The 25231-nt window shown below is 37.3% G+C and overlaps 1 protein-coding gene across 1 annotated transcript in view; it reads left to right on the plus strand.

Annotated features, from left to right (window-relative positions):
- BRSK2 (BR serine/threonine kinase 2) overlaps nucleotides 1–25231 on the plus strand; it is a 495391-nt gene that overhangs the window by 455918 nt on the left and 14242 nt on the right. Inside the window, exons 16-18 of the mRNA XM_058157640.1 lie at nucleotides 3736–3859; nucleotides 5449–5629; nucleotides 7514–7603. Coding sequence (XP_058013623.1) covers nucleotides 3736–3859; nucleotides 5449–5629; nucleotides 7514–7603 — 395 coding nt within the window. The remainder of the gene's footprint in view (nucleotides 1–3735; nucleotides 3860–5448; nucleotides 5630–7513; nucleotides 7604–25231) is intronic.

The following is a 25231-nucleotide window of genomic DNA, read 5'->3' on the forward strand; positions in this document are numbered from 1 at the left end:
GATTTGTTAATTAAACTATAATCTTAGCAGATTTTAAATTTTTATTACTTCCTATTTGTCTAATACATTCTCTAGATAAAAGATCTTTCATATCTGAATGGATGTGAATTTCATATAAAAGTAATAATCAGATTTTTAAATGCCTAGTTATTGGCTGCATATCTAAGGCCTTTCACATTCAGGGAAACAAGATAATTAATGTAAAAAATTAAACAAACAATATTCTGTATGATTAAGTATTTAAAAAATGAAAAAAAAAATCATCACAAATTGTTTAAAGTACTAAAAGAAGAAAAAAACATGAAAACTGCAAGTAGTAGAAAATAAAATATTGAATAAGAAAATTTAAAATAAAAAAAGAGCTCAGAAACAAAAGAGAAATATAAGCTTTAAAAAAACCAACAACTACTAAAAATGCAAGACAAGAATTTTCCCCTTCAGTATCCAGCAGTATTAGCCTATCTGTATGCCATTTGCATACAGGATCAAAACAAAAAATGATCGTGAAATCACGGTGTTCAAACCTTTCCCCCTTTATACATGGATACAAAGTTGTTGTGTTGCATGTATAAAATGGACAGGACTATGATCATAATATCTGTTGCCTGATTCGACCTCTCCTACTACACATACCACTGCCCATCTCTTGAAAAAGTATTGATAAACTACAGCCTTTGGGTCAATAACTATTTTACACCAGACTTCAGTGATCTTGACTGGCATAAATAATGTTTCAATACCATGAATTATTTCTCTGTAGCAGACCCTGTATATAAATGGGTCATGTCACCTTGATTATCTAGAGCAGTGGTAGTCAACCTGGTCCCTATGGCCCACTAGTGGGCGTTCCAGCTTTCATGGTGGGCAGAAGGGGTTTTGTCCACTACTGAAGCACTTTCCTTTTTTTTAATTTAATTCACTTTTTAAAAAATTTTCATAGCATTATTTAAAAACATTTTCATTAGGTTTCATAAAATTCCCCGTGACAATTTAAATTTCTGAAAATATACTATTTGTATCGCCCGCGCATAAGTTTAGTTCACATTATGTAAATGAAACTAAATGGCGCTATAGTGCGACCGCAAACAAAAGAGCCTCATCCCAGAATAGCTCACACATCTCCCCCCACACCACCCAGCTGTAACAGACAAGCAGAGCTGGTAGCAGGCGCCCCCCCCCAACCCAGTCCAGGTTGTGCGAGAGGCATGTGCAGACGACAATACACGGCGCATTACTATGGAACCGGTGGGTGGTTAGAAAATTTTACTACTAACAGAGATACAAAAGTGGGCAGTAGGTATAAAAAGATTGACTACCCCTGATCTAGAGTTAATTTCAACACCTTTTCAGCATATGGGGCATCCTGTTTATTAGAATTCTGAAGCTGGTTGTTGCTTTTTTTATGCGACCTCACATTAATGCTTTCAACTTCAGCCTTTTCTGATCTAAATTATCACATCGCTTCATCTCCAAAAAAGAAGATGAACCATTCATCCGCCACTCTGTGGTTTTTATCTGCATGAATTAGGCCTTTCAAAAAAAAAAAAAAAAGTCCTGTGAACCATAAAAAAGAGCTTTTATTGAAGTGAACAATTTCTTAAAGCTATTATTCCATCACATTCTGTGTTAAATTATCTTCCGAGTTAAAAATATATTCTTCAAGGAGCTGTTCTATTTTTTTTTTTTTAAAAACCATCTCTCTATCGCAGACAGTTCCTGGTTATGCAGCATTACTGGAAATGTAAAATCTTTATAATCTTTATTCTAGATCATACAATCCTGTCAACAGTCTTTTTATTCCTTATTTTATACTCCAGTGCAACTGATTTATTTTGTCACAGATAAATATAAATGTGTCCCTTGCAATTTTATGTCTGAGTAGATAGTAAATCGTATGCTTTCAGTGGTATCTTTTTGGAGCACGGTATTCTCCCTAATAGAAGGAAATGTTAAAGCATTATGAAGAGGTGGAAATATCTCAGTGGATGGGAAAGTGTATATATGCTACAGGAGAAAGAAATATGTAGTTGTTAAAATGTGTAGCATAACTATATGCAATATAGCAGTTTATTATGTGCAGATAACCATTAGTAATATTCATCTGATCTATACCCCAATGACCTGCAGTTTAAAAGCACACAATAGGTTGGAGAGTACATTTCTGTTGGGAGATAGTAATATATAAGTGGTCTTAAGATTGGCAGAAGCCCCATAGGAATAAGTGGTTTTTATGCACATATATATGGATTGGCCTGGAGAAAATAGTATCTATGTGGTTTTTAAGAGTCACCACTGATTTAATGTGTGTGGGTAGAGGGTGAGGAATCTGAAAACAGATTCAGCAAAGTTTCTTAATATGCTTTGAGTGCTCTGAGGCTTCCTGAATCGAGTAGTATATTTCAAAAAGCCATGATCAAATCAAATATGTAGAGTCCCCTCTTTGCTCTACTCCAGATTTCTTAAAAACCTGCTTAAATAAATGGCCCTTTGGCTTGTGGATATTTTGAGCAATTCTGCTTAATTTTCTCAGCCCTCTATTATGGCAAAAGAGGGAGAGATTTACCAAACTATAATTGTTTTATTTTGTCAGGCAGGATAGGGGAGAGAGAGGGAGAGATGAATGTGTGCATGCTCTTTTTTAATGTGTCTTTCCTTTTACACACACACATACCAAATAAACTAGTTTTCATTTTGTCTATAGAGGGATGTATGAGTACTAAATACCCTCAAAAATAAGACCCTGTCTTATATTTTTCTGAACCCTGAAATAAGCACTTGGCCTTATTGCGCTCAAAAGCCTTATTATCGGGGGATGTCTTATTTTGGGGAAAACAGGGTAGTTACTAATCCACGGTGCCATTACTAGTTTTATGTGTTCCCAGAGTTTTGGGAGAGCAGGGGGTAGAAAAACCATAGCTGTTAGAGGACCCTGGACCAGCAAAAGATGCATGAACTATGGACAGGCTTTTAAGGAATAGCCCCAAAGGGTACTACCAGTGTTTTTCTTTAACCAGCTGCCTTTTCTTTCTCATAAAGCTTTCTCACAGCCATAATATCCATTATTAATGTGCACTACTACATTTACACAAATAATACTAAGCCTTCCTTTTCTGATTTTTGACCCGTGAAAATTTGAGGTGTAACTACAAGTTTTTTTGACATAGTGAATGACATCATACTAGATCAGGGGTCTGCAAACTTGGCTCTTTTAAGACTTGTGGACTTCAACTCCCAGAGTTCCTCAAGTCCACAAGTCTTAAAAGAGCCAAGTTTGCAGACCCCTGTACTAGGTGATAAGGATAGTCCCAAGGTCTCTGGAATGAAATCTTAGCCAATTTAAGTTGTATGAAAACTACACTCACATGCAATTTGCTATTTCCATTTTCAGTCGCAGTCTTCCCTATGATGCCTATATTTCCATTACTGCAATCACCTGATGTCCCTCCAAGATAGAGGGTGACAAAGTGAAATAGCTTGTATGGTATTGTGAGGCTGCCCTTGGATTGTGTCACAACAAATGCTACTTTAGAAGTGTTACATTTAAAAAAAAATTAAGTCAGATTCATTTGTGGGCTGAAGATGAGATGAAACCTATGTCAACGGGACATGGCTGAAAAAAATACACCTGTTTTGTGATGTAGAAAGACCTATAGTACAATTCTGTGGTGTTCCTAATTTTTATTGGTCTTTTCCTGTTTTTTTTTTCTTTCTCTTTCTCATCACATGTATATTCAGGCTTGCCAAAAAATCCTGGTTTGGTAATTTTATCAACCTAGAGAAAGAAGAACAGATCTTTGTGGTTATTAAGGACAAACCACTGAGTTCTATCAAGGCTGATATAGTACATGCATTTCTGTCGGTGAGTATATAAAGTTAAAGGCAAACATCCCATTCAGTTGGATGAATAAACATCCAAAACAAGACATGGTCTCTCACCCATAAATGACCTACTTTTCCACAATAAAGGTTAAGTCTTTATCAAAGTCTAATTTGTCTGTTGTGGAACATCTGTGTACCTTTCTTGGCAACAATCTGGAAGTGGTTTGTAATTGCCTTATTCCGGGATTGGTTCTGTATTATTTCCAATCTAGGGTATAGTCTTGGATGTATGCAACCCAAATGCTTCATTTCTAAACCCAGAGAAGGACACTGGGTGGTGCCACATGGAATTTAAAAAGTGGTTTAGTGTGGCACATAATTAAACACTCCTTGGAGAGTCTAGTATGAGAACTCTGCAAACAAGATCTCATTTCAGTGAACCAAGATCCCATCTTTATATGGATTGTGTAGTTGCTTTCCAGCCCCCTTTTTTAAAAAATGCTGCTTGTTTGTGTTCTTTACTTTTAATTAGTTCCTCCTTATTTGCTTGTTTATCCACATATTTCATAATTGCGTAGTTTCTATTTTTTTCCTGAAGAGAAACATATTTCTTTCTTACAGCTACAGTTCTTTCTTTTCTTCTCTCTCTCTCTCTCTCTCTCTCTCTTTTTTTTGGCCCACATATATTCAAAAGAAATTTTGCAATCAAACTCATTCAATTATAATAATTCAGATGATAATTTCTCTGCAAAGAAGAAGCCAGTAATTATTACCATCCCATAAGGAACAAAAATTGGCTAATTAAGACTTGGCTCAAGAATGCTCTGTTCATAACTAGAGAAAAGAAAGCAACGTATTAAAGGGCCAGAAATGGAGGAAACAAGCCATTTCAAAACAAAAGATGGAAATGGAAAAAAAAGCAACTGTGAAGCGTCAATAGTACTTTTTTGCCAATCATATTCGGCGGTGGAGCTGAAATTGTATATAAATTAGAAAAGATAGGTACTGTAGGCATCTTAAATGTTGCATTATAATTGGATGGTGAGAGGTCCCAGTGAAGGAAAGCAATTTTTTAAAAAAATATAAACGATCTATATCAGTGGTGAAATCCAATGTTTTTTACTACCAGTTCTGTGGGTGTGGCTTGGTGGGCATGGCAGGGGAAGGATACTGCAAAATCTCCATTTCCAGCCTATTCCAGGGGAAAGATACTGCAAAATCCCCATACCTTCCCTACTCCTGAGGGAAGGAAATTGCAAAATCTCCATTCCCACCCCACTCTGGGACCAACCAGAGGTAATATTTGCCGGTTCTCCGAACTACTCAAAATTTCCGCTGCCGGTTCTCCAAACTGTTCAAAATCTCCAGAACCTGCTGGATTTCACCCCTGATATATATAGCTTGAATAGTTTTTTTAAACATATCAATATATGTGGCAGGCCTATCCAATTCTTAAACAACCATAAAATGAGTTAATGAGAAGTTCATTACCAATTATTTCAGAATTAACAGAAAAATGTTCTTCCATCCCCTTTCAAACTGTAAGGTGTGGGGGCGGGGAAGCTTTTCAAAGTTGATCCTATTGTGCTAGCAGGATTTGTTTCTGAACTGTCATTTCATTCGGTCTAGATTCCCAGTCTCAGTCATAGTGTCATCTCCCAAACAAGCTTCCGGGCAGAGTACAAGTCCACAGGAGGCCCTGCTGTCTTCCAGAAGCCAGTGAAGTTCCAGGTAGACATTACATACACAGAAGGTGGGGAGGCCCAGAAAGAGAATGGGATCTACTCCGTCACTTTTACACTTTTATCAGGTAACTGATAAATATTTTTTATTTATTTATTTTAAATAAAGCTAGAAGAAATAAATAATTGTCTCAAACCTGCTATCTGGGTTTCTGTGGAGAATGTAGATAGGAAGAAAGGTCTACTTCAAATATGGCTAGTTGCTTCAACACGTTAATGCGAAAATATTCAAATAGAGTACTCTGAGTGTTCAAAATATGTAATTGCTTCCATTTTCTAGTGTATAATCATTATCTTATGGACACATGGAAATAAATAATTTGTATAGGTTGGGTAGTTTAATATATCAATCATGTAGAATTTAGTGTTTCCCCAAAGAATCAAATTGTTAGGCTTATGTAAAAAATAAATTAAAAAGAGGAAAGCTGATGTTTTTTAATACTTGAAATAAGAGAGATTAATTGAAATGTCTTAGAACTCCATAAAACTTTGTGTACTAGTATACACAGCGATGAGCTTGACCAGTACTGACACTCAATAAAACTAATTTTATGGCCTTCTTAAAGTTTCAGGGATTGGGTGGATTATCAAGCACTTCACAGGCTTAATATATAGTTCAAGTGGCATGGAATATTCTTGGTAGACATAATCTCTGTTTGTTACTCACATTTTGAACCTATTCACTTAAAAAATATCATATTGCTTTTTTCTCTCCCAGTTCACACAATAATGAGTCATATTGTGTGTTTAGTTTCTTGGCTAATAAATTATGCTAGTTGTAATTAAAACATAGTTTGTTCTTTAATATACAGATTGGCTTATGTTGGTGACAAAATCTATTCAAAATCCCTAAAATGAACCAACATCCTCTTTATGGAAAACAGCTAAAAATGTGTAGGAACCTACAGACAAACCAACAAGATTAATAAAGGAAAGTAGAAGCTTTAGTAAGATTAAACAATGTATAATTTTATTAGATCTCTCATCAACTATTGCTATTAACTTTTATATTGATACCACCCAAGCAAGGTATAACATCTAGAGAACTGGTCATTTTTACTAACTAGATCAAAAAGAGAGAAAAAGAAAGATCTCAAAGAACAATGTGATGTCATATGAACAAAAGAAGTGAGATACATTTCTATGGAGATTCTCAGTCATCCACGTCATGTTTGTCCCAAAGGTGCTTTTTCAAAAGGGAACTGGACTTCCAGTGGTGGGTTGCTCCCGGTTCTGTCCAGTTCTTGAGAACCGGTAGTAAAATCAGCAGGAGGCTCTGCCCCCCCCCATCCTGACATCATATTTGGCAATCTGCGCATGCGCACACATGCTCCCTTTGCAAACTGGTAGTAAAGGTAAGTAGAACTCACCCCTGTGGACTTCCCTTTTGTTTTCTGTGAAGACGTTTTGCTTCTCCTCCAAGAAGCTTCTTTAGTTCTGACTGTCAGAAGTGAAGAAGCTTCTTGGATGAAAAGGGAAACATCTTCAAGGAAAAGCAAGCAAAGTCCAGCTGCCTTTTGAAAAAGCACCTTTGGGAGAAGTGAGATACAAGAATTCTGGAAGCGAGAATTAAAAAGGGAAAGAGGATAAATTTATTAAATAGAGAGGCAGGGGCTAGCGTGGTAAGAAAGCTAAAGGTGGAAGAAATACTGTACTACCAAATATACTAATAGTAAATCATGTCTATATACTGGTTTGTTACCAATAATATCTTGGCAGGGAGATGGATAATGCAGTGATCAGAACAAGGAAGGAAGGGAAGGGAAGGGAAGGGAAGGGAAGGGAAGGAAGGAAGGAAGGAAGGAAGGAAGGAAGGAAGGAAGGAAGGAAGGAAGGAAGGAAGGAATCTGAATGGAAAAATTAAAGAAATAGGCTTTTTCTTACCTCTTCCCTGACACTCAACATTCTGAGATATTCTGCCTTATCTTACAGTATAACATCTCTTTTGATAGGTCCAAGCCGTCGCTTTAAGAGAGTAGTAGAAACCATTCAGGCACAATTGTTAAGCACACATGACCAGCCATCAGTGCAACAATTATCAGGTAAGTTGCTTCCAAAGCTTATCTTTGCTTCACGCAAGGGCATGAACCGGAAGCACCTTTCAACGTCACATTGCACTTGAAAACTAATTTCATTCAGACCAACCAATAAGACACCACAGCACCTCCCTCCCATTTGCACTACCCCTGCCTGCCTTGCAACAATTCTCATTTCCTAAATTCATTCCTCCCCATGGCCCTGCCCTGCCCTGCCCTGCCCTAAGAGCCATCTGTCCCTGTTTCACAGGAAGTGTCATCAGCTATTTGTATCCTTCTAATGATCTGTCCAATATACAGACATGCTTTGAAACATCATACAAAATGGCCTTATTCAATTATTTTTTAAACAAAATTAAGCAATGATTTAATTTAGTTCCTAAAGAAATAGAATTTTGAAAGCAGGTGGGAATACCTGGAAGCTTAAAGCAAGATTAATTTTTGGAAGGAACTCGTATTGAAGAATCAGATGTGCCATTTTCTCTGCTCTCTAAACTTAAAATCATTGAGGAAAGACAGAAGGAGTTTGTCTTTGCTCTCTTTGTTTTTTTCTCTTAATGGGATGACACATTCCCTGAAAGCCTTACTAACAAAATTTTGTCCCTGCAATTTCTTCTAACCTCTCTAGCCTTCTTCAAATCCTGTTCTTCACATTCTAAAAGTCCCCCCCCCACAAATTCCCTCCCCCCAAAAAAGTAAATTTTGCTATTCCCAAACAAAATGACTCTAGGTGATATTTGTTAACAGGGAGAATATGGGGGAAATGTGATTAAATAGTTCCAAAATACAGTAAGGCATCGATCTAAATGGAACCTCTCTCTCTCTCTCTCTCTTTTTTTTTTCATTTTCCTATGCTTAGGGAAATAAGAGATTTCTCCATACATTAGTGACAAGCCTAACCTTTTCAGATAATTTATGTAAGCATTTGGAGGCAAATGTAATATGAAAATGAAAGGGGATAAACAGTATCTGAAACTGAGAGCTGGAATAGGAAAAAAAACTTACAAGACTTCCAACTTCCAACTCTGTTGTTATGTTATGTTAAGATATTCAAAATATTGCAACTTTTAGATAATTGGAAGTTGTTTATATTGTATCCTTTTCTTCAGCTTCCTCAATTGATATATTAGGTTTTAAGCATAGTTTTTTCCAGCCATTCACATATAAGCCAATCTAGTATCTTTTATGTGCAAAATGTGTGCTGTTTAACTATGGGCAAATAGTGTATGTATATGTACATACATATATAGATTTTTTATATATATAATTGTTCATGTTAGTAAAAGAGAAAGGAATGTCTAATGAATCACAGGAAAGTGATTTAGGATAGAATCCACTAAATTAACATTGCAGAATGATTGCTTATTGATTTCCTGTCCAATGACACTTTAGCCTGACCAGACTGTTTCCTTGCACCAAATTTTGGCCTTACTGCTAGACAGCATTATAATCTTAAAAGTTTTGGCCAGTGACTGCAGAGAATGAACTTCCCATGTGCAGTTGATACCTAATAAAGTTAATGAACAGCTGCCACACCATGTGAATTCACATTAAAACAAACGTCTGGCTGGTTAGAATTCTTGACAAGAAACAAGCATTTTGCATGCAGCCACAATTTTAAGTTATAACAAAAGTGCAGGTATAATTGAATAAGAGCGATAATCAAGAAAGGTGTCACAAAAAGACACTTTCCAAGGAATATAGCTTGCTACCATGTTTCCCTGATAATAAGACCCTGTCTTATATTTTTTTGAGCCCTGAAATAAGTGCTTGGCCTTATTGCCATGTGCTCAAAAGCCCGATTGGGCTTATTATCAGGGGATGTCTTATTTTGGGGGAAACAGGATAGTTATATTGAAATGGGAGAGGACTGATAAAGAATTAATCCCTTAATCAGTGCCAGATGAGTGTTGACTAATCATATGAAAGAATGATTATTCCAACACCATCTTCTTATTCAGGAAATAATGACCATATTCAGTTTAGCAGGATGTTTTTTCAGCCTAAGTAATTGATAACCAATTCATAGTCTATGAGGAACCATTATTTACATTAAAAAGACGCATTAGTTGTTATTACTTCATCTGGTTCTACCCTCTTAAAGAGGCTTGGAGAACTTATTTTTTAACAAAATAGTGTTCCTCATTTTTCCAATTAGATGAATGATTGGATATTCTATATGAATAAACTATACTGTGAAAGGGAATAAGCTAATATAATGTATATCAATAAATGCACCCTCCTGCCTAGGTGATATACCTGTGAATGTTGTCTCTAGTTGTAACACTGCCAGCAGGGACTTGTGACTTCAGGGAGGTGATCCTTGGCTAATTCTCCTGACCCAGCTTATTAAACTGGCTCACCTGGGTTTCAGAACAGGACTGGTCTCTGTGGTTTCTCATTCTTTGCAAGTCCACATCTGTGTTGGTGGTCATCAGGTTTTTCTCTACATGCATCTCATTTCAGTGGTGTGTTGGTGTGTCACACCTTCGTATTCCATTTAAGTACTGTCTTCATTCTCATTCCTGCTTCTTGGAACTTACTTTGCTTATTACTTTTTATCTAAATTCATCTGGATCAATGCTTTAGGAGAATCGGTGTGGTATCAGGGTTCAGTAGTTTCTCTGGAATTGGGGAAACCTAAGGTCAAGTCCAGTGTCAGCCATGGAAACTCACTGGGTGTCTTTGGTGAAACTACCTCAGAGGATTACTATGGTGAAGGTAAAAGGGAAGAGAGACCCCTATGTAAGTTGCCTTGGACGACTGAACAAAAGGCAGAATATAGAGATAACAATAAAATAAGCCTATAGAAATTAATTGCAGAAATGATTTTATCATCATCGGAATCTTGACCCATGGAATGCAGTTTTTGCTCTCAGAAATCCTTAAAGCTTTGGACTGAAAAGGTATCTGCCTAACTTTATGCCAATTAGTAAAAGGTTATGTTTGCAAAACAAATAATGTTTCAATTAATATGAATTGTGACCTTGTCTCTCTACCAGCAGGCTTTATGAATATATTAACTTTCTATATGGTTCTTTCATAAAGTAAATATTACTCAATCTAATTCCCTCTCCTCTACCATGGTAATCTATGGTAGCTTCTAAACTTTTTGAGTATTATTCCCAAGTACCAGAAATATAGGAAAGTTGACAATGAGTGTGTGGTGACAGACAAGGTATACCTTCTTCTAGACCTGTTAATTGAATTATTTTCTCTTCAAATTGTAGCATTAAAACCTCTTTTGCTCCTACAGTAGTGCAAGCAAAAGAATTGAGAAGCAGATTGATGATAAGGGAAAATTGGTTTCTTCAGGTTGCTCATAACTAATGGTGTTTTTAGGAATAGTTAGGTAATCTGAAGAGCTCTTTTATCTCACCACTGTTTTGATTCCCCACTCTTTTCAAAATATGAGACTTCTGGTAACCTTGAAATGCTGGGAGGAGAAAATATCATAAACCTTCTTTCCAAGGGATGTAGATTTCCAAGGACAGGAAATACATGGTCACTCCTACCTATGGGCAGATGTCAGAAATACGATGTTAAAAGTTCATTACCAGGAAGCAGGGTGAGACCAGGATTTCTTTCAGGGGGGGAAAGGAATTGCCCCCAAACTCTGAAGAGGTATAGCAAGGTGTGGGGGGGAGTGACTTTTTCTCTGGTTTCAAATAAACCAACATGCAACCAGGAAAAAAAAGACCACTTCACAAATACTGTTATCAGTATAACACAAATATTGTTATACCTTATAGGAATGCGGTTCAGAAGAGAGCCTGAACTGGTACAAATGGCTTGTTGGGAAGTGCCCTAATTAGACAATGATATATTTAAACAAGTTTATATGATGATTCATTCATGTAATATTTCTGCAATTTAAATGGTGAACATTCTGATTAGTGGGTTTTTAATGTTCTGTGATTTGAAAAATAATCTTGTTTAATTGGCAATTCTCTATATAAATTCAGGAATCTATTGTTTCTAACTTTTTTACATTGGGAATTTAATCCGAGGGTTATTTATTAATAGAATAGATGCAATTATTCAGAATTTATGAAGTAAAAGTGCCATCAAAGCCAATAAAAATAATGTTGTTTATAGAAGGTAAATATAAATGTTCCCATAACAGGAATGTAAGAATTCAGACTTGGAGGCAACCAGATCAGAAAGTGAAATATTATTTCATGGGACTTGGTTCTAAGCAGTCTCTAGAAATGAAAGATTTTCCCTGATGTATCACTGCATCAGTGGAGAAGTAGCCTCAATCTCCCCAGGTGCTACTCCTGTAGTATATCCAGGGTGTAACTAAACCTGGATTTTTTTCCTAACACACCGATCAAGAGTCAATGGGCACACTGAGGACACCAGAACGATTAGTTTTAAATTGGAATGTTATTTTACATTAGAGTAACATATTGAAACAGATATAGATTCTAACATTAAAACAAACAATGGGTGGTACAGTCCTAGAAAGACCCTGGAATGGCTTATAAATGCCCTTGATTGCTTGTATAAAAACATTGTATGAAACTGCATATTTGACATAACACGTTCATAGATATTTCAAAGAAATTAAGTGTCTGCAGCAGATTGGGATTCTTCTGAATAGTTTTCAGGGGAGTTTTCTGCTTTCATGGAGTTTAGACATGAAGGGAAAGGCTACATCCACAATATATTTTACCACTTTAAGCCTAACACTATCTCACTGCATGTGTACACAGAGTGTAGACAGAGTTCACCTTTCATTTGATTACTGAAAAACTGAAAATCTATCAGGATATTGAGCCGTGGAGGCACAATGGTTAGAGTGCAGTATTGCAGGCTACTTCTGCTGCCTGCCGGCTGCCTGCAATTTGGCAGTTCAAATCCCACCAGGCTCAAGGCTGACTCAGCCTTCCACCCTTCCAAGGTGGGTAAAATGAGGACCCAAATTGTTGGGGGCAATAGGCTGACTCTGTAAACAGCTTAGATAGAGCTGTAAAGCACTGTGAAGCGGTATATAAGTCTAAGTGCTATTGCTATATTGAATGAGTTTCCAGTTTTAGCATCCATAGTTGAACATTATTTTGATCCAAAATTTCATAGTAAAGGCTTGCTTTCTGTAGGACTGTATGCCAGATGTGAAGGCAATAGGCTTCTGCTGCTGGTCTCCATCATCTGCCTTTCAGAGGGTTGCCTTTGTTTCTCCTCTAATGACTGGATTCCATAAAAATACATTGTTACAGCAACATTGCTGGCAAACTTTCCCATAACTTTTTAAATAAAATTCTTTATTTTTGTTAAATTCTTGGCTTGCACAAATATATACTGTATATATTGTAAAAAGTGTATTCTTTCTCAGCTGATTCTTAAAAACCACACAGTTTTTCTTCATGTATAGTTTTTTGAGATGCTATTTGCTTTATAGTCAGTCCAATTGCACTTCTTGCTCCAAGTTCATTTAATGCATACTTTTCTTTCTGCTTTCCTGTTCTTCCCTTAAAAAATATAAGCTTTTTTCCCCCCAGAGGTACTGGATTGAGTTGAGGCTATTCAGCTCCAAGAAGACTTTTGTGTCATGTGATAGTTCAATACATATATTAAAAGTACATTAAAGACATACTAAAAGCCACATAATTGCTTGGACCAAAATTACACTCCCCAACATGCAATAAATAAGTAGAGATTCTAGAGCCACCTTAACCCTAGACCAGTGATGGCTAACCTTTTGCCATCGTGTGCCAGGAGGTGGGGTCACGTGCGTGCATGCCCACACCCATAATTCTATGTGCCCCACCCCGTGCATGTACGTGTGACTCCCCCCCCCCCCGCTCCTGGCACGCGATGGCCTGTTTTTCTCTCTCACCTGGCTCCAGAGCCTCTCTATGAGTCTTGGGAGGGCGAAAACTGCCTCCCCACCCCCGGAGGCCCTCCGGAGGCCAGAAACGGCTCCTTGGAGGCCCTCCAGTTGGACAGGAAGTGACATTTTTTGCTGTCCTCAGCCTCCAGAGACTCCTAGAGAGGCTCTGGAGCCAGGTGAGAGAGAAAAATGGGCCTTCCCCCCCTCCACCCAGGCCCTTTGGAGGCAGGAAACAGCCTGTTTCCCTACTTCTGGTGGACCCAGAAGACCCAAAAATCAGCTGGCTGACGCAAACATGCACGCTGGAGCTGAGCTCATGTGCCTACTGATATGGTTATGCATGCCACTTGTGGCACGCATGCCATAGGTTCACCATCACAGCAGTAGACCATGCTAACTCAACCATTTCTGCCAGCATGCTTATAACCTACACAAGAATGAGGATGCTAGAATATATTTTCCCAGAGTCCCTCCAACTGTGAGATGGGTGGCATATAAATTTAATACATAAATAAATATCCCTCACATAGCTTGGGCAGTGCTAATCCCTCTTGGGGATTATTTTATGAGAAAAGTTGAAATATAGTCAAGAATGTTAGGAATAAGTTTAAATAATTTTTAACACAGATTTCCCCTTCAGGTAAAATCTGAATCTTTGGAAAAATAAGTGAACTTGATGGTGGGGCACTTACCTGAATGGAATCTTTTCAGGTTTTGGAGAATTCTCCATTCCTTCCCACCCTCCCCTCAAAAAGTACCCAATCACTTCCAAATCAATTTACTTCTATGTAACTTTGCACAGTCACCTTGTTGGACCCAGGAATCCTGCTTTCTCAGCAGCAACACCTGCACTGTGAAACCAGCCCTCCCTGAAATTCTGATGAACTCTACTGCTGATATAGCTTTTATTTTTTTTTTTAAAAATGAAGTTTATTATAATATAAAATAAAAATGGAAACAAAGATAATAAGAAAATAGGGGAAGGAAAAGAAGGGAAAATGGGTGCAAGGGAAGAAGAGGAGAGAAAAAAAGCAGTTGACTTCTAACTTTTTTTGGTGCAGTGGGATACAAAATAGAGTTAAAACCTCAACTTTTTGCTTTATATATTTAATAAGTACTGGCCATTTCTATAATAACAAATGACTGATGAAGCTTTTATGAGGTATTGTTTAACTTCGAGCATCCCAGATTGCTGTTTGTAGCTAGAGTTTTAAGCTCTGAAATGGGCAGCCATATAAATTATTTAAGTATATAAATAATTCTAAACTACTTATTATGGCCAAGAAATACCAGATAATGACTTGCTGAGGCAGTAGTAGCTACAGCAGAAATGGTGCAAAACTTGTACTACAGGCTAAGAAGCCAAAAAGGGCAAAATAATTACCAAATGGAACTTTGTGTTAATTAAATAATTTAGAATCATGTTCAAAAGAATGTTTTTTGCCATGATTATGATGGAGCATGTTTTCTAAAATACCTAATAAAAAGACTATTTTAATTTTGCATCAAGCTTGAAAAAGAGGAAAATGGGGCAAAAGAGCACTAGATGGGAAGGAAATGCAATATATTTAATTGTACTTTCCAGCTTAAGCTAACACCAAGTTGTAAGCAGGCGTAGACAGCAATATCTTTATTTGTGCTACCAAATAAAGATACCCTTAAGATGGCCCATTGTTTCTGTGGCCATCTTATCGTTCATAACCTGCAAACTGCAAAGTTCAATTTGTGTCAAAATATAGTTATAGCTATACAACGTTCAGACCATTTTGCCATGGCTAGGCTACTATTAAGGAAACCCTGACCCAATTCAAAATATCTAGTTCTCTCCCTCCACGCTACTGCAAATCTAACAGTCCTTTATTTTTCTGCCATGTGTGTGAAAAGCATATGCCTGGAAGAACAGCTGTTTCATCCTTTGGACTGAGATTAGTTCCATCTCTTTTAATTATAGATGTGTTTACAGCAGTTCTAGCAGTAAGTTGCTGGCAGCACTAACTTAATCCAAAGAACAGTTATACACACACACACACACACACACTTGGAAAACATCAAAATGTCTTATTATTAATAGTCCAGGCATTGGGTGAGAAATGGGACCACAGAATTTGGCATGCAGTATTTTTCCCCCCCTTTTTGTTGTAGAATGCTTTGATCATCATGTTAGGTGCATTGATTTGATCTGGCTAAGTTTAAGTTCTCCAGATCTGAAGGAACTTCCCTGTGTTAACAGCCTAGCAAAATCTTTTATTCCTTTTTTGTGTGTTTATGTTCTATAATAAATGCAACAATTCACGTAGGATTGGAAACACAATTCTGTGTTGTAAACATCAAAACATGTATTTAAAATCCTTCGTTTATATTTCTGATGGCAAGGATATTTACAACATTTGTCTGAAATGAATCAAGATTAACATTCTAATTGCCAATGTTTGCATGTTTATTATAACATCAATATTAGACAGGAGAAATGTAACAGAGAAAAGGTTTACTTCATGCTGGAGTGCTGATTTTGAAATACTTTTATAGCGCTAATCAGAGAAGAAAACTCAGAATCTGAGGCAGCTATGCCGTGCCCGTATAATATGCTTTCTGCTCAAGGAAATAATTTTGTTATCTTGCTACCATATACATGGAGCTCTGGAAATCATTTTTTTTTTATATTTTTCCCTTCCTCCTCTTTCCACCCTTATGATCTAGACACCACTAACTGTATGGAGTTGATGACTGGGAGACTTTCTAAATGTGGTAAGAACTTCCCTTCCACTTTTTCTTCCTAGCCCTCACTGAACAATATGCTGACTCAACACCTCTTTTCCTATGAAATCTTTCATCTTCTAAACACTCTTTTATAACCAGCCAGCTTGCTGCTTGCTTGCCTTTGGAATACGTGGCACTCTCAGTTTTCTCCCACGTTGCGCACTTGTGCACAGACTTGCCGTGTTTCAAACAGCACAATATTTATGCATTTATGATTTCACTGTTTTGCAAATTCATACTCTTGCACCATCACTAGTTCCTCTCACCTCGGTGCCTAGTGGTGTGTATATATTTGCTTTCAAGCCTTTGCTCTGACTTTAAATTCAAATAATCTTTTCTCTGCTTTGCACTCTGTGCCACATTTCTTGCTGCTGTTCCAAAACCTGGTTCCTCACAATTCTTTCTGAGAAGGAGACGATAAGGTTCTTGCTTAATTTCCCAGTTTCAACCAGTGTGACAACCACTGTCTTTCTCCCATTATAAATGAAACGAATCCTTGTTTTATTCAGTGAGATGATTAGTTTGGCAAATGCAATAAACTTAATTCCAACCCAACTCTCTGTTTTGCTTTGATGGGAATTCAGTGTAACCGTTTCAAGTAACAGGAAATGCTCAAGTTTCCATTGAACATTTTATCTGGTCTGGGTTGAGATTACACTGTTATTCCGTTGCTCTCAACTCTGTCACTGCCAAACATTTCTCTCTTTCTCTTATTCTTAAAAAAAAGGACAGAAAATAAAAACCTCCGAAGGAAGACTAATGCCATAGATCAAAGTTAAAATGATGTGCCCAGCTGCATTTTCAGCAGCTAAGAATTACCACTTCACAGTACCTGAATAGCATTTGCCAGTTTGTGTTGCTTAAGTTGCAAAACTTGCCATGCTGATAAGTGAGCAGGAGAAAAAGGCACCTTACCTCAAATTGAAGATGCTTAGGATAAATATTTAACTCAGTTCAGGAATGTTTTGATGGAACAGTTGAAATTTGGATATAGAATAAAAGCACCTATTGACTCTTTAGATGCCTCGATTAATGCACTTAGGGAATTATACATCAGAGTGGCTGAAGCTGCTTTGGAACTTATACCAAATGTCTATAAGTGTCACAGATCAAAACTGGCCTATGCAAACCACTCCTTCTCTTATATTCTAATAGCTCAACCAAAGGGGGTCTTTCAATTGTCTAAGGGGAATTGCTTTGATTTATTATCACAGTCATCAGAATGCATCATCTCCAATGTCTTTCTGGAGAGTCATTTAAATGCTAAGAAGGTCTTTAACCTCTTCATAAAAACATCAGATCTTCTCTCACCCTAAGCTCCAGTTACCAGAAGCAAGATGCTGGAACAATCCCCAAACTTACCATGTTCATGCAGGTTAATTACAGTGCACATCAATATAAGCATATTCTGCTCCATCTGGAGTCTTATGTTATCTGAAGCTTGTCTAATGCCATTTTTGTCAGTAGCACGGGATAATATAATGGCACATGAAAAACAGAATTTGAAAGACAGTAGATAAGAAGAAACTCTTGAGCATATGTATAATACCTATGGGTAAAAATATCCAGATGTTATTGAGGCATTCTAGTATAATTACAGGTTTGCCTTTGTACCATTTGAAATTACTTGCTTTTTTGATCAATATAGAATGTCCTCTTTATCTGCTATGTTATTTGATAAGAAACCTGCAAAGTGATTTGCCCGCAATTCTAAAGAAAAGTTAATAATTATCAGTCTGTTGCTACAGTTAGGAAGCAGGAATGGCAACTCTAGCTGTCAGGACACTGATATACAAAACAGTCGTATGTTCTAAGCCAGTGATGGCTAACCTTTTAGCCATCGAGGGCCCAAATTGCATGCACGCGCATGCCTAAACGGAAAGGTATTCACGTGCATGCGTGGGCATGCAAGCACGCGCAGCACAGACCCAAAGGTCAGCTTGCTGGCAGGAGGAAGGGCATCCCATCACGAGCAGGGCAGCAAGAGATAAGATCTTTTTATTTCATGAGCTGCTGTTTCGCCGTTTGCAGGGAAACAGAAGCTCACGAAAGAAACGCCATGGAGATCTGACCTGGGGCAATGGCACACATGCCAGCAGAGAGGGCTCTACGTGCCACCTCTGCCATGCATGCCATAGGTTCACCATCACGGTTCTAAGCAAAGTGGAACAAGCATGTATATTTTCTACTATATATAATTTTCTACAATTATAGAAAATGCATATAGCTAACACAATCTTTAATAAGCATATGAATCAGCTATTTAACTGTATCTCATTCTTCCCTAAGAGTGACTCTGGATCTGGGATGAAGCCAGACAGACTTTTCAAATTTGCTATGTAACTCTAAAAATCCTAAAACTTTGCAAGTTATTAGCAGAGTTATGGGGATTTTTGCCAATTAAAGAATATGTAGTGCAGTACTGTAAGTCCCAGGAGAAATTGCAAGAGACAGAAGGGGAAGGGGAATGGAATGTAGAAGGAGACAAAATTGAGACACTATTGAGAGGATTATATCTAAGTTTGATATATAGAAAGGAATCCTAAACCATATCTTACTCTGGAATCTTTCTTTGGAATCCCCCAAGAAATAATACAGTGATCAGTGATGAACATTGGAATCTGGGGGCAAGCATAGCTCACTCTAGTCTTGTTGCTCTCCAACTTCTGAATTCCAATGCAAATGACAGTTGTACAGAGTACAAGCTGTGGATGGAAGTATTTACATGTTACAGATTTCCTATCAAACTGGGCAAAGAAGATGGCTATTTGAAGGGTTAAACTGTTGGAATCTCCAGTTCAACTTTCATTTTTCAAATTTATCAGAAAAAAAGGCAGCTTATTTCAAGCTGAAGAGGCTAAGGATAAATGTTTAACTCAGCACAGGAATGTTTTGATGGAACAGTTGAAATTTGGATGTAGAATAAAAGTACCTATTGACTCTTTTGATGCCTAGATTAAAGCACTTAGGGAATTAGCTAAGGATTAGCTAGCATGAGTGAGGACTTTTAAAAACAGATAACACTGCAGATCAAGTTGTGAAAAAATGCATTCACCAATCATTGTGAATGTCTTAATAGTAAAAAATAAAAGTATGACTGGATAAAGCAGTAAGGTAAAGGTTCCCCTTGCACATATGTGCTAGTCGTTCCCGACTCTAGGGGGTGGTATTCATCTCCGTTTCAAAGCGAAGAGACAGCGCTGTCCGAAGACGTCTCTGTGGTCATGTGGCCGGCATGACTCAACGCCAAAGGCGCATGGAATGCTGTTACTTTCCTACCAAAGGTGGTCCCTATTTTTTTACTTGCATTTTTTATGTGCTTTCAAACTGCTAGGTTGGCAGAAGCTGGGACAAGTAATGGGAGCTCACCCCATTATGCAGCACTAGGGATTTGAACCACTGAACTGCCGACCTTTCGATCAACAAGCTCAGCATCTTAGCCACTGAGCCACCACGTCCCTGGATAGAGCATTACCACGATCAAATTATATGAAAGCACTTAAGAAAAAAGTCCCTTACATGAATAGCATCTCTATAAATACTTTGATTAATCGCCTAAGGTGATAAAAATCCAGCAAGATGTAGCTAAAATGGGACTGAGAATATAGTGTCAAATCAGGCAGAAATTCTTTGTAATCTTTGTGGACTTTTGCACTATTTAAGGGAACAATATAAATCTATATTACGGGAGAGGATGAGGACATACAGATTGCATTTGCTCCAAGAAAACATGTTAATCTTGTTAACAAAATGTGAAATGTGTGTGTACAGGATAAAGTTTCTAAAGGCCTTTAGAACAATAGACGTTGAGGATGAGGAAGACTTTATTTTGGGAACGTTGAATAAAAATAAGTTGTGAATATTAATGGGGAGCAGTTAGAGAGGGTGACTGATACTAGGAGTTCATGGGCATTTGTTTGTTGTAAATGCTGTCATGTAGTGTTTAGATAGATAGATAGATAGATAGATAGATAGATAGATAGATAGATAGATAGATAGATAGATAGATAGATAGATAGATAGATAACCCATGGGCAGCCCAACACTTTCATGTGTTTCAATTGCTTTATTATGATGTTGGCTTGGATACGGTTGATGATGTTATGTATGTTATCAAAAAAGGTTTCAAACCACTGCTTGTCCAGATATCTACCTTTTCCTTTCATAGTCTTCAGAGGGAGACTCATTCTCAGAGTCAACTGGATCAGTTGGTGAGACTGAAACAATATCTTGTCCGAAAGGCTTAGCTATTGAATTAATGAATGTTCTCACATAGTTATAGTGGATGAGTCGGTTGTGCCTGCTGCCTGAGACTGGAGGGGAATACTATATGCTATGCTGGAAGCTGAATTAAATAAAATGTTGGCGAATGATATTGTATGAAAAGTACAAATTCAGGTAAGAATGAAATCAGTCTTTAGGTCAGGTAAGGCAGGTATATGGATGATGTTATTGTCTATCCAGCAATTGTTAAGGAGCTCCGTGACAGACTGAGAGCAATTTTTGAAGGATTCCATAAAAACCAATTAAACAAATGCCAGTTTTATCTTGAGGAGTTTGTTATTATATTAGAAAAAAAGTTGTAGGAATTAAACCTGATCCAGGGAAAGTAAAAACTATTCTGCATGACCCAATTCCTGTGTATCTGGAGTTAAATGTTATTTTCTAACTAGCTGTGGTTCTGATGAAATGTATTCCCAATTATGCAGATATTTCAGAACCACTGTGGCTGCTGATTAGAAAGAGTCGCTTGGCACTAGCCTGCAGCATTTGAGACTTTGCATTTCGGTAGCTGAAAGATATAACAGCTAAGGATACTTGCTCAGCTTATTATAATCTGAATGCTCCAACTTCTGTGCTGACTAACGCCATTCCTGTGGGATTTGGTGCCCTCTTGCTACAGACTCAACAAAATGGATTATACAAGCCTGTTGCCTATGACAGCCAGTCACCTTCTTTGGAGCAGAAACATTCATAGACTAAGCATAAAACTTTAGGATGTATGTAAGTTATAAAACATTTTAAGGTTTATCAGTGAGGATGTCCGTTTGTGCTGTTAACATAGACAACTTATATATATACATACTTCAACCACATAAAATCATCATTTTGCCATCCAACATCTCAGTTGAAGATTACTATCTGATTATTTTCTTCTTCAACACATTTCTGAAATAATGAAAGTAGCTGATTTTCTTGTTGTATTGTCCATTATTGATCAAGGATCACAAACTCTTTAAATTCAAGTGTAATGATCTTCTCACCCCATAATAAGAAATAATCATGGGTAGAAAGTTCGTAACTGACATTCTTAAATAATGTCACAGTGGACATTATTTAAGAATGTCACTGTGACATTATTTAAGAATGTCAGTTACGAACTTTCTACCCATGATTATTTCTTATTATGGGGTGAGAAGATCATTACACTTGAATTTAAAGAGTGCATATTGTTAAAAAGTTCATTCATGAGAGGCACCAAGATATTGTGTGAACCAAACTAATTCTATGTACTGTGTTTTAGTGATCCAATACTGAACTTAAGAAAACTTTATCAAGCAACTTCTGTTGCTTGTATGCCAATTTAACCCTAATTTGATCAACCGTTACTGCCACCGCCACCTCCCTCTGCTACCATCTCATCCATGAATCAAATTGGACACTGATGTAGTTGGATGCCTGCAATAATCAGATGTATCAGTTGAAAGTTAGGGTTCTTCTTCTTACTAGAAATCCCAAACTTATTCATACATCTCTGTCAGACAATAAAAAGTTGATTATTTATCTGTAAGAGAACATAATTAAATATACAAGGACCAAACATTGTGCTGAATTCACACATACAGTTAAATGATGCAGTTTTAAAGTAGGGGACTTAAAAGTTGCTGACGATCTTGCTGGTGAAAAACTCCAGTCAACACATAAGGATGTTCCTTCAGAGCATTTCTGTGTTTTTCTTTGAACTAATTAACAGCAAAGATGGTGATGTTTTAATTAGAAATTTTAAGCACCATTGAGAAAAAGATCCATCTCAGCTGAAATGCAGAAGAGTGGTAATTTTGATGTGGTGACCTGCTGAGACTCCTATGTTGCAGAATGTTGAAACAGCAGCTCAGTGGGGGAAAAACTGGAAACCTTGTGATTAAATTCACCTTAGAGACAACAACTAGAAGAAGAGACTTTCTAGATGATTCTCCATATCTCATAATAAGCTTATGTGGTTTTCATTGGGATCTTCTTTATGTGTGTTTGTAGGTCTGTTTCATCTTTGGAACTATAACACTTTCTAATATCAGAAGAAATAGTTTATCACTGTTTCTGTCTGTTGAAATATATCTTATAGGGAGGCATATAATGTAGCACCAGAAGACCTAAAAGAGAAAGGATACAGGAAAGGATCAGAGAACTGAGAAAGTGTCTGTCTTAAACTGTTATGCAATAAAGAGTTCTAAATTCTTTTGAAATCTTTCCTAACCTCCTTAAAACACAATATGTTGCAGAAATCCTTTCTGAAGGACATGAGCAAACATTTTGTTTACATCCTGTTTATAAGAGAACTCTCTTTCATAACAGAATCAATGAGGAAAGGATATCAAAACATTCCACAGTAAATTCACTATGATATTTCACTACAAACAGATGCTGCAGATAACTTGTCACCTATTTTTGTTTGAACATCCTATTTACATTTATTACATTTGAGGAAACTCCTTTATGGCCAAATTCTACATCAGTATAAATTATCTTCTCTCTTTTCAGAGTTTTATCCTATCCTCAGAATCACCTATGGCGTGAGTCTGATATGAATCATTTTTTTCTCCACCTCCTACATTCATGAAGCCCGAAAATGTTCATCTAAGCATCATGAACAAAAATTCAACTTGTGGCAACAATTAATTATTTTTAATTGCCCTTAAAGTCTATCATTATTGAATCTTACTTCCCACTGAGGGTATTGCATCTGAAGCATAGTTTGCTACCTCAAGGACTTTTCCTAAAAGCTTGAATTGTAAAATCTCTCTTGCCACTGTTTTACTCTCCAAATCTAATTTTTGTACTGTAAAGATTCTATCAGAGCTGGGAACAATTTAAACACAGATGGCCTAATGATACAAAACTATACAAAATATGTAATATTAGGCTTACCATCCTTCAGTTGTTGTTGCTACTCCCTGCAGAAAGATGCTATGTACCCAATGAGCCTGTTTCAACCTTATTGGTGTTTGCAATCAAATCGCCATATCATCTGCAAACGACAGCACTAAACAATCCATCTATTTACAGTTTTAGTGAAATGAAATTCTGTTTTGGTGAAGTGCTCAGTCACTGAATTAATACAGAAAGTAAAGACAAGCATGACAATAATAAAACCAAACTATAAAATATTTGGGCCAAACTAAATTTGAATAATTGCATTTCTCATCTTCTGAAAATGTAGTAAGAGATACAGACTCTCTTCCGGAGAGAATACATATGGTTAAAATCTAAGTAGATTCCATTTGCCTGCCTGAGGCATATTGTCTTTTGCTGATTGCAACTTCTATGACTAATAGTTCTTCTGCTGTCTTTCCCCAAACCCTATTTTAAATTTGCAACAGCCAATTAAAGAGGGTGCTCTTTAAATACTTAAAGTGGAAAAGAAATTTCCTCAACATCACCCATATCATATCATCATGAGGTTAAGGCTGCCTTCTTAAAAGTAAATGAAATCCCCTGCAATTACTTTGTTTAGGGAGCCATTTTATTTCTTAAAGCTCACTTGGACTAATTTGACAGCGTATCAGTTGGCTCAAAGAATGACTTATTACTCATCTATTGCAGCACCTCCTATCATTAATTTCATCTGATACTGTGTGTAACACTACATGGCCTGCCTATATTAATCATACATTTCCAGGTAAGGAGTAAAATCTCCAAGAATCATTTCCTTCTCTAACTTTTAATTGCCAGGTCTTCTGGAGGAGTTTTGCATATGAATTTCTCTGGCTTCTTTCCCTAGTCCTCCACTTTGCTCTTTGCCATTCCTTCTAGGATTTCTCCACATTCCCTTCAAGTCTTTCTCACCATAATTCATATCCTCTCTCAGTTCTGCCTTTTTCCAGCTTTCTCAGGACATCATTATATACCGCTCAATCCAGTTCTCTTTCTTCTGTTTTATTGATAGCAGCTAAGAACCAATTATAAGGTGATTGTGCTATCAATAAATGTTTCAAGCATAGAGATCACATTAGAGCTTAAGCAGATCTTATTTATGAGATATATTAACTGCCAAAGACTTACCAAGCTTATTAGAATTACACTCAAAAGGAACATAAAGATTGTCCTCAACTTACAACAGTTCATTTAGTGACCGTTTGAAGTGAGAACGGCACTGGGAAAAAAAAACGATTTATGACTGTTTTTCACACTGATAACCATTGCAGCAGCCCTCATTGTCACACGATCAAAATTCAGACAATTGGCAACTTGTATTTATGATGGTTGTAGTGTCCTGAAATTATGTGATCCCTTTTTGCAACCTTCTGACAAGCAAAGTCAATGGTGAAGCCAGATTCACTTAACAACTGTAGTCATTCACTTAACAACCATGGCAAGGAAGTGTTGTGTCCACCAGCAGCTTGCGGAGCTGGCAGTGTAGTTGGACAGTGAAGAGGCTGGGGTGGAACGTGGGCCAGTCCTGGAGTCTGGGGAAGGCTCGGACGAGGGCTCTGCGTCGAAGGCAGAGATGGAGTCAGGGCCATCTGGGAGTTATGCACGGACTACGGAGCCTCCAGAGTTGGACAGAAGATCAAGAGGAGCCTGTTCCTAGTCCATGCATGTGCAGAGCTGCCAGAAGCAAGAACACTTAAAACAAATGAGATGACTCGGGAGTAAGGCCTGGAGATGATTGGCCCCTCCCATAAGGCTTAAAAGAGGAGCAAAGGTACATGGGCCCTTTGCAGAAAAGCAAAATTGTTAATTCTCTTCCCAGTCGGCATCTCTGTTTGATTCTGGACTCCGTGTGGCTTTGGCAAGTAGGTCTTTGGCAGCGTGTCAAGGGA

This window comes from Ahaetulla prasina, chromosome 1, assembly GCF_028640845.1.
Source record: "Ahaetulla prasina isolate Xishuangbanna chromosome 1, ASM2864084v1, whole genome shotgun sequence".
NCBI lineage: Eukaryota > Metazoa > Chordata > Lepidosauria > Squamata > Colubridae > Ahaetulla > Ahaetulla prasina.